The 9714-nt window shown below is 44.2% G+C and overlaps 1 protein-coding gene across 6 annotated transcripts; it reads right to left on the bottom strand.

The window, feature by feature from the left end:
- Window positions 1-9280, bottom strand: S1PR3 (sphingosine-1-phosphate receptor 3). Of its 6 annotated transcripts, none has more exons than XM_017821253.1 (4): window positions 9172-9263; window positions 8623-8726; window positions 7675-7884; window positions 1-4136 (listed from the first exon to the last, which is right to left on the bottom strand). In XM_017821253.1, exon 4 carries the CDS (start codon window positions 3948-3950, stop codon window positions 2808-2810), a length of 1143 nt encoding a protein of 380 aa, XP_017676742.1. In that variant the 5' UTR covers window positions 3951-4136; window positions 7675-7884; window positions 8623-8726; window positions 9172-9263; the 3' UTR covers window positions 1-2807. The 6 variants fall into 6 exon arrangements, with proteins under 6 accessions (XP_017676742.1, XP_017676745.1, XP_017676743.1 ...); XM_017821256.1 differs by having other exon boundaries at window positions 8662-8726; XM_017821254.1 differs by lacking the exon at window positions 7675-7884.
- Window positions 9281-9714: the final 434 nt, after the last annotated feature.

Genomic DNA, 9714 nt, shown 5'->3' with positions numbered 1-9714 from the left:
CTATCCTGGTTTGTCCCCCCGCTTGTCTGTCTCATGCTCCACCCTATGTTCTGGCCCTTTCCCCTCCCGAGCTGATAAAGGACCGGGTGCACGTGTGAGTAAAGGACTCTACCTACATCCCACCTTTGTGTCCTGGACCCATGCGGTGCCACGGCCCTATCCTCCCCTTTCAGACCGCGGCACAGGACCATGGGGTGGACATGAAGGCAATTGAACCCTATAAAAAAGTTATCAGTCATGGGGCTTGTCATAGTGATGGGTTAAATGCCATTGTTGTGTTTGCTGTTTGCTTTATGCCTGAAAGCAGCCAGCCTAACTACAGATACCTGATGGACAATCTATTTAAGTATGTAATTGGCACTTCAGAGCTGTTGCTGGCTGAGAACTATGTGATGTTTATCTGAACGGTGCAACCACATGGAGGAAAATGCCCAGTTTAGGCTGGCTCAGGAAGTGTCACCAGCAGATAGACAGAAGGTTAAGGAAATCATGTAGCATCATTGACATGAGGGTTGGTGTGGGCTCAGCCACCACGTTTTCTCAAACTATTGTGTTCCTAAGGCCTGTCTGTTGTACAATAGCAAGGAATGTTGCCAAATGCCACCACCACATGAACTAAGCTAGAAGTATACAAATATCTTAGCTGGCAGTTTTTGAAGACACAGCCTCAGAGAAGAACTTCTACAATGCAGCCAAAAAGCAGTGTAAGACCTAAGCAAGCCATGGCAATGCAATGTCACTAGCTTGTTTCTCACAAAGTTACAGAGCCTGCAGCCTGTAGTTATATAGTTATATCATGCAGTCCATATAGTTATATCATGCTTTGCTTGGTTTAGCTTTTTGTTCTTCTTGAAGTGCACTGCTTTTCAATATTTTTGGTAGAAATTATTTTCTATTTACTACTCTCTTTCACAGTTATTTCATTCAAATAGAGTTCTTTGTTCTTACACACTTTTCTAACAGCATAAAATATTTACAAGCAGACTGTTAATTTGTAAAAGATAATCACAATGCAAACCTCTACATTTTAAAGGCTTTTGCTACACACATTACACAGCTTATACACTATGCATATTTGGGAAGAGTCTAATGCTGCTGCTTTAAATGATTAAGACCAGATTAAAGCTAAGGATGAGCTCTTTCAGGCTGTGTGTTAAAAAAGCCTCAATTACTTCTGATTGTGCACAAGACAAGGCGTGTTTTGAGACCTTAAACACAAATCTTTGAAAGAGCCCAACAAAGTTAGATAGTTTCATTCTTACTGAAAGACAGCGGGAACTTGCCTCAGAATTTCCTGCTGAACTTCACTGAAGCCTCCAGCTGTAAAGTACTATCGATGGAAGTGCCACGGGCTGCTTCCATGAGGACTTGAAACAAGATGTTCATGAAGTCTTAACCACTCTAGGTCTCAGGGAACGCCTTTGACACTGACCACCATTCTGTACTGAGGCTGGTAAGGCAGTGACGAACCATAAAGTTGTTTTCAGGTTTCTCTGGAACAGCCTCTCAAAAGGTTGGGGCTGGGGCTCCAGGTCTTCCAAACTAAACAAGCTTTCCTTCCAGATCCAAGGCAGGGTCAGGTATAAATGGAGATATACCCTTCGGCATGATCCTGTTGTACCGCATCTTTTCTCTCGTATCTGCAAAAGTGTCCAGAGGTGATAGAAGTGCAGGGTCCCATTAACAGAAAATGGGATATTGTCTCACTTGCTGAACTTCCCAGGGAGAATTCCCAACACAATCCCATGCTGTGGTAGTGCCTGGAAAGAAGGAACTCCATGGGAAGCCACTGTGGTTCATTGCTTTCTGAAATGATATGTCTCTGTTTCAGAACTGAAGGATCTCAGCTTAGGTAGTGCATTCACAATGTACACAGGTTTACGTAGGTCGGACACAAACTTTTAAATACATCGAAAATAGTAAGCAAAATTATATGCATTGAAACAGTACGTGAATAAACATTTGTTACGTGTGTATTGTGGGGTCACATTTTAACTACTTTAAATAGCAAACATATATATCCTCTCACAATGGTTATTTACTACTGCTTGCTTAAAATGCGTTGTGAAATGCCACAGTGACAACTGCCATACTATCTCTCACTAAACACGAAAAGTTTGAATAACAATGGAAAAAAAATAAAAATACTGCATTGATATGACACGTTAAAGTTACTGACAGTTAAAAGTTACTACTTCATTTTAAATATCCCCATTGAAACACATCTATTTGTATAATTAGTCAACTTACACTGTATACTGCAATACAATGTTTAGCATATTGTAAACTTTTACCAAACAATGAATTTTTAGTAAGAAATTGTACAAATATACAGCTATTTATACCACATATATATAAGGCCATTAACATAACAGCAAGATACATATAGAGAACTACAGTCAACATTACAACATATGTAATGAACTCTTCTCCCAGCTGACAATAATCGGGTTCATTTTCCAACCATCAGCAGTCTTTAGTAAATCTAAAGTTTCTAACAGGTTTTAGTGATGTCTTCCAAAATGAGTAAGTGCCAAATACAGTCTCAGCATGCAATGCCATTGTGGTGTGTGATGTCCTTAGATGTACATGGACTCTGTCCTGGCTGTTGGGCAGCATGAAAGGTTTTTTCTGAATCAGGTGTGTTACTGAATGAACACCCAAAACACATGATTGTTGATAAATAAGTCCTCAAAGTTAAATAAGTGGTTAGTGTTTTCCTCTGTGATTTAAGTGCATGAATATTTAAACTTCATGTGTAGTTTAAATCTAAAAGCCATGGAAAAGTACTTGTCTTGAGGAGTCCTTTACTTACAGAAGTTCCCGTTGTGAAACGGAGATTCATTTTTCTCAGTGATACACGAGGGGACATTCATTGGTGGGAAATCTTCCTTTGGCTTCTGGGTGTTGCTGCTGCTGGATTTGCTTCGACTGTGATCTGGTGTGGGCTGAATAGGCAAAGATCTGGCCACCTTGGATTTCACCAGGCAGCCACAAACAAGGCGAAAGAAGGCGCGACGCATTTCCTTACTGGCCAGGGTATAAATGATTGGGTTCATTGCAGAGTTGATGACCGCCAGAGCAATAAACCAGTTGGCTTTGTACAAGATAGAGCACTCCTTGACTCTGCAGGCCACATCGATGAGGAACAGGATGAAGAGTGGAGACCAACAGGCAATGAAGACACTAACGACGATCACGACAGTCCTAAGGAGCGCCATGGAGCGCTCCGAGTTATTGTGGTTGGTGACATTGCGACTGCTGGACTTAACCAGTATGTAGATACGGGCATAAAGGATGACAATGGCAACCAAAATGGCTATGAAGATGCTAATGCAGAACACAACATACTTCTTGGAGTACAGAGGCAAAATTGTCGAGCAATCTGGTAAGTTGTTTATACAGTTCCAGCCGAGGATGGGTAAGGCACCCAAGGAAATTGAAATAAGCCAGCATGTACCAATGAGAAGGAACACCCTGTATTTTTTATTTGCGTCGTAAGGCCTCATTTTAATCATGGTTAAATGTCGCTCAATAGCTATGGCTAGCAAGCTGAAAGTGGAGGCTCCCAGGGCAACAAACATGCTGCCTTCTCTAATGAACCAGATTGTGGAGGATAAGCTCAGAGTCTTCTTCCCAGACATAAGAATGTTTACTTTGTAAACAATCCCAGCTAAAAGATCACAGAGAGCTAGATTGCCAATAAAAAAGTACATGCGGTTGTGAAATTTATTGTTTTTCCATATGGCAATCAACACCATCAAGTTTTCCAGGACTATGAAACTACATAGGATTAGAAATGCAATAGCGGGCAGGTCTATATTACCAGTTGCCTTTTCCCTTGAAATAAGCTTCCCTGTGTAATTATAATGCAGTACAATTAGAGAGTCCATCTCTTCATTTCCTTGAGGGCTGACAAGAGCATCAGGTGGCATGGTAACTGCTGCCATCCTTTGTTCCCTGATGGATGCTGGACTTTTCTTTCCTCAGTATCACGAGAATATAGTTCCAATAATTTTCCACAAGAGGGAGATCAAGCCACGCTCCTCCCAGCACTCCTCTGGGCAGGCGTTGTGTATCCCCAGCTCCAGCAAGCCTTGCATATTAATTCGGGAGAGTGGCTTGCAAACCAGGCTCTGAAAATAAAACCAACAAATGCAACATAAATATCACCATCTTCCCATGTCACCCAGTGCTCAAGCTGCAAGATGCACCCAGGAGCCAAGAGAGAGGGATGGTGACTGTGGCAGGAAACTGAGGTAGAACATGGCTGCATGCCTACCAAGGTAGCTGTAGGGTAGGTAAGTCCAGACACATCTTGGCTGCAGAAATATGAGGGCAATGTACAGAACTGCTCAAAAGTGTTTCCCCCTATGAAATCTCTGGTCCCAGAAAGACCCAGTGTGCACAGCAGACAGATCACTGATCCTCCAAAAGACCTGAGTGCACATGGTGCTACCAAAACACCACCCAACCCCGCAGCAGCGGGGAAGACTCTCTGCTTTCTAAGCTTGTTCTTGTTCCCCACGCAGACTCGAGGTAGGAAAGATTCTGAGAAAGCTGGTATCAAGTCTTTATGCCAGCATGCGTGTTGCCAATGCCCAAAATAACTTCCCACCCTTAATGGTATAAAATTATGATATTTACAATTGAGAAGATGCACTGAAAGCCAGTCATCATAAAATCAATCCTATTTCCCATTCAAATTAGTTGGATTTCTGCTATCTTTTTAAAAACAAACATAGCAAGTCATATTTTTATAAGTTTTGTTTTTCTTTATGGTTCATTTCACTTTTTTTTTCCCATTGCATATGTATACAAGTCATACATTTAAAGTTTTCGTTTGCTTGTTTGTTTGTTTTTAAAAATAAAAAATAGTTACACCCAATTTAATTGTCCTTCTCAAAAATTCTGATTTTCTTTAAGTTACAACACAGAATGAACTGCAATGTTTTCCCATGGACTTTGAGGTTCCATTTTTGCAGCAGATCCTTCAAACTTTTTTTCAATAAATATCAGAAGAGATCTATACAGCTTTGTAAAAATATCAGATGTCAGAAGAACTTACTGTTTTACCAAAAATGTAAGAGTTTTGTTGCAGCATAATCCAATAAGAATTGGGGCCCGTGCCCCAAATGTATGCACTGAGGATGAAAAAACAGCCAGTGTTTCAGTTTTCTATGAAAACCAGGATGGGGATGAGGAAAGAACTTGTTTCATCTGAAACAAATCTGTAATTTTTTTTTTTCTGTGAAAGGTAAAAAAATAAGAATTTGTGCTGGATACCAGGACAATTTCCATTGGCCCATAATTAAGTAGCTTAGTTTGGGGAATCTTTTAAGAGCTAGAGCTCTTAAACCATACCATTTATTTACTCAATGAGCATTTTCCAAGCACATTAAAGACACTTTCAAAAGAGAGGTATCAAGGGAAGGGGGGATGGAACTAGATATCTTTAAGGTCCCTTCCAATCAGATCCATTCTATGTTTTTATGATCCTATACAGTTTTCTGAAGACCAGAAAAATGTGTGAGCCACTGCCAACCCAGCAGTCTGCTTGGGGCACTCAAAAAGTGAGAAATATATTTTCAAGTGTCTCTCAAGATGATGAGGGGAGGAGCAAACCACATCCCAGAAGAATGTAAAGGGATTTAAAGGGATGACCCACACCCTATTTTTCTACTCTCTCTTTTCCTGGTTTCCCTCCTTCAGAAAGGACATGATCTGACAAAAGCCTACAGTAAATTGACTTGAATTCTTTAGTACACTCAGGGTGTTTTAAAATTATTTTCTGAGAAAATAACTGGCTATTTACCCACTGTAATTTTCCCACTCTAGTTCATAGTTCCAAACTGTGGTGTCCTTGGTCCTTTTTTACTCTGAAGATGACAGCAACCACCTCATTCATTTCCCAGAAGCTGAACTGGGCCCTCGAGTTGTTAAAACTCTTTTCTGAAATGTGGTAACAGTGGAGCTCTCGACAGAACAACTTCACCTCAGCTAAGGTTCAATGTAATAGTAATTCACTCACAATCTGCACACTGTTATCACATAAATTGTCACAGCCTTTCATTGTATTGGCTTATAACAAAATCCCACTGTGTCCATATGAATTGCAAGTGCTTTCCACTGTAAAATAAACAATTACATTTGACTTGAAAAGTGTTTGTTAATAATAGCTCAACCAGCAATACTCACCAGGCTGGCTGATGGCTGCCTGAGAGAATAATATTCCTAACGTTTAGGAGCACCACACATAACAAAATAAATGTTTCTGGAAGTCTTTTTCAAGCCAGTTATCACACTGGTCTATCAAAGGGCAAATACATCTCTTTCTGTGAAGAAAATTATATGCCATACATAGGAGTTTATCAGCCACAACTCAGCAGATGCAAACTGTCATGACTCTGCTAAAGGCAATGGTGTTGTACCAGTTCCCCTGGCTGAAGGCAAGGACGATGCACTCAATCAGCAGAAATCGTACAGGGGCTCTGCCACTGTTCGAAATTGCTTCTCTTAAAATTATTACAGCAAACTTAGTATCACAAAAGTAAGTCTTTGCCTCTGACAGGCTAGTGAGAAGGCAGTGAAGGCTGTAACATTACAATCTGCCAGGACTCTCATGGAATGAGTGTCACGCATAAGACACTTGAAAGTTAATATAAATAATAATGCAATAAATTAAAATTTATTCTCTTCTGGCAGCAACATTTCCAAGTAATATCTTTTAGCCATACCCTTCTTATGTATTTCTCCTGCTTTGTAGCCAGTAACTCAGAAAGCACAGTCTCCCTTTAGCAGTTAGAAAAATTGATGTTGGTTTTGCATTACAATAACAAGACAGCAATGGCCAGGTCCGGGATAACCTGTGTCACTGCTTTCTGACAGTACCACAATTTACTCTGCAAAACACATATGTGCCCCAGTCACATACTAGCTGCAAAGTATGGACTTCAGTTCGGAATATTTAAAAAATAACCCGAAGAACCTGCCTGTGGCCTGTTGTTTGCCCAGCACTGCCATGGTTAGGTACCTCAGCACCCTGAACTCTTGAAACCACCGGAAATGAGTTTTATTCCCTCTAAAGCAAGGCAGGGGATCCCTATCGCTCTACCACCAGATACCACTAGAAAGATAAACTAACCTCTCTGCATTGCAGGGGCAGTCTGGCTGTGCTTCCTCACGGATGTGATGGCTAAAACAGCGACAGCTACATTACTCAAATAAAGGCAGTGGTACAATGTCAAGAACCACAGTCATGTGGAACCACAATCATGTGGAGGGCAAAATTCAGCTGCCTCCTCCAGCTATTTGGCTTCCCTACTCCAAGGGTGGAGAGAGCAGTTGGGGTCAGCCATGAACACCAAGATATCCCCCTCCTGGCTAATCTCCTGGCCCACCCCATGCTTTGGGGTGTCTGCAGTGGTTAATGTGGTCTCCTGCAGAGGTCAAGGATCCTAGCAGGGTCAAGCACCCTTTCAGTTTGGAGCAGGGGCTCTCTAGCATGGCTCATAAACCTAGATCCCACTGGGGTCTGTATGGTCTCTCTGCCATGAATGAAGCAACACTGAGTGGAAGGCCACAATCCCTTAACCTGCCCTACTGCAAGGCACATCTCCACTGCCCTCTCCAGCTCAAACACATAATGGTACAGGTAGAAACTCAGAGTCATACCTCTCACCAGCTCCCCCGGCCTGCAATTTTCCTCTGGGAATGTGTAATTCCCAATGCCAGCAGGGAACTTGTGATAATGAGGATGCCAAAACCCTTCAGCAACCATCTCCAGTACATCTCTGCTCTCTGTTTCCAGCAGGCACTCTGGTTAAGAGTTCCACAGGGACCTGAGGGCTTTTACCATCTCATGAGTCACTCTGTACTTTACATCTAAGAGAAATAAGAAATTTCTGTTTTCAAAAGAGTGAACCAAACTGCTCTCAATTTTCTGAAAGTCAAAGCAACAAGTGAGAACAAAGTGAGAATAGAACTTAACTTTTCACCAGCTACTTTTGCCTGCACAAGAATATATAATGCTATGCATTCAGTACACTCACTGTAATTTGGCCAGAATTGTATTTTCCTGCTTTCCAAGTGGCCATGAACAGACTTGACCAAAGAAACTGGATGCTCCTTCACCACTACCACACATATTTCAGTTCTCCCTTCTCTGCCGTGTCTTTGGCCACCAAAGAAAATTTTTAAAATGGCAAAGACAATAATACATATCCAAAGCCAAACTTTTTTGTATTTTATGTATTTGTACAGCCTTTGCAATTGAAAAGTAAACGTAATTTATCAGCTAGTCTCATTAACAGAAAAGGCTTTTCAGAACAGCAGCACATTTCAATACATTTACACTGAAATTAAGCTGTGCTAGATGCAAATGAAGTTTAGACAATAAACATCTGTTGCAGAACAATGTCTTAGACAACTCAAATAAACGTTAGAAAGCTTTTCTATTTAAGCGGATGTGCTGGCAGTTTACAGCCTCAGAAAAACAAATAGTTACTTTTCCTGACTTCTGGCTCTTAGATATCAGTTTGAATTTTGTAATTCCGAATAGCACACATGCACACCCTCATCACTCCCGGCTGGTTTAATTCTTGCACGTTAAAGGGAACTCACTTGGACTTCTTTCCCCGTCTCCCAGCACTCCCGACTTACTCCCCCCGCCTCCAAACTCCGGGATTCCGTTCACAGATTTCCACTACTGCAGCGACCCGAACTTTCTGGAGGTGACAAACATCTTGTCTAAGTCACCCGACGTGTCCGCGGTCTCACAGAGCAATCACCACAGTCCCGGGGCTCCCACGCGTCCCGTGCCCGCCACCGCGCCCGTACCAGGCACGCCGCGACGGCCGGACCGGCACCGCTCTCGGGGCTCGGCAGGACGGGGACACCTCGCCCTCCTTCGCCGAAGCGGGACGGCCCCGGCAGGCGGGCGGGGTGTGGGCCGGGCCGTCCCGGAGCCCCGAGCTGCGCTCGCCGAGCTCACCCCGGAGCTCCGCGGCCGCCGCATCCCACCCCGGGGCTGCGCCGGGCAGGACCGAGCCGGGCCGGCATGGGATGGGATGGGATGGGATGGGATGGGATGGGATGGGATGGGATCGCCCCGGCCCTGCCCGCCGCCAGTCCCCGCAGCGTCCCCTCCAGGGTACCCCCCGACTGACCGACCTCCCCTCCGGGCTTTTCTCCGGCGCGTCCGCCCCCCTTGGGTCCTGCCTCCGGCACTCTGCTCCCGCCGCCACCGCCGGACAGGCTTCGCTCCCCGCTCCGGCGGCCCCTGCCTGCCCCCGTCCCGTCCCGCCCCGCCTCACCCCGCCCCTTGGCCGCTCACCGTGCCCCATGCCCGGGGGAGAGCGCCGCGGAGCTGGATGCTGCCGGCGGGGCTCGGCCGCGGGGAGAGCGGGGGGTTTAATTCTTACCCGGCGCGAAGGGCAGCCGGGGTGAAAATGTGAGACGGCAGAGCCCGCCGGCGGGTATTTGTAGCGTCCATAACAATGCGTGGTGGAGGGAGGAAGTTCTGGGTAGGTCTTACTCAGCTCGAGCGATTATCGCGTTCGAGAGAGGTTTTACGTGTGTTGCATCTGCCCCTCTGTTTGACCGTCTCCAATAATGAGACCTTCAGAGAGCTTGAATAGAGAGGCACATGGCAAAGCACAAGTACTTCTGGTTTGACCCAGAGCTGCCGATTACGGCGTGTTTCCTGGTAAGGTA

The sequence above is a fragment of the Lepidothrix coronata genome, unplaced genomic scaffold, assembly GCF_001604755.1.
Source record: "Lepidothrix coronata isolate B3197 unplaced genomic scaffold, Lepidothrix_coronata-1.0 Scaffold89, whole genome shotgun sequence".
In the NCBI taxonomy this organism is placed as follows: domain Eukaryota; kingdom Metazoa; phylum Chordata; class Aves; order Passeriformes; family Pipridae; genus Lepidothrix; species Lepidothrix coronata.
This window is presented reverse-complemented; position numbering and strand designations above follow the sequence as displayed.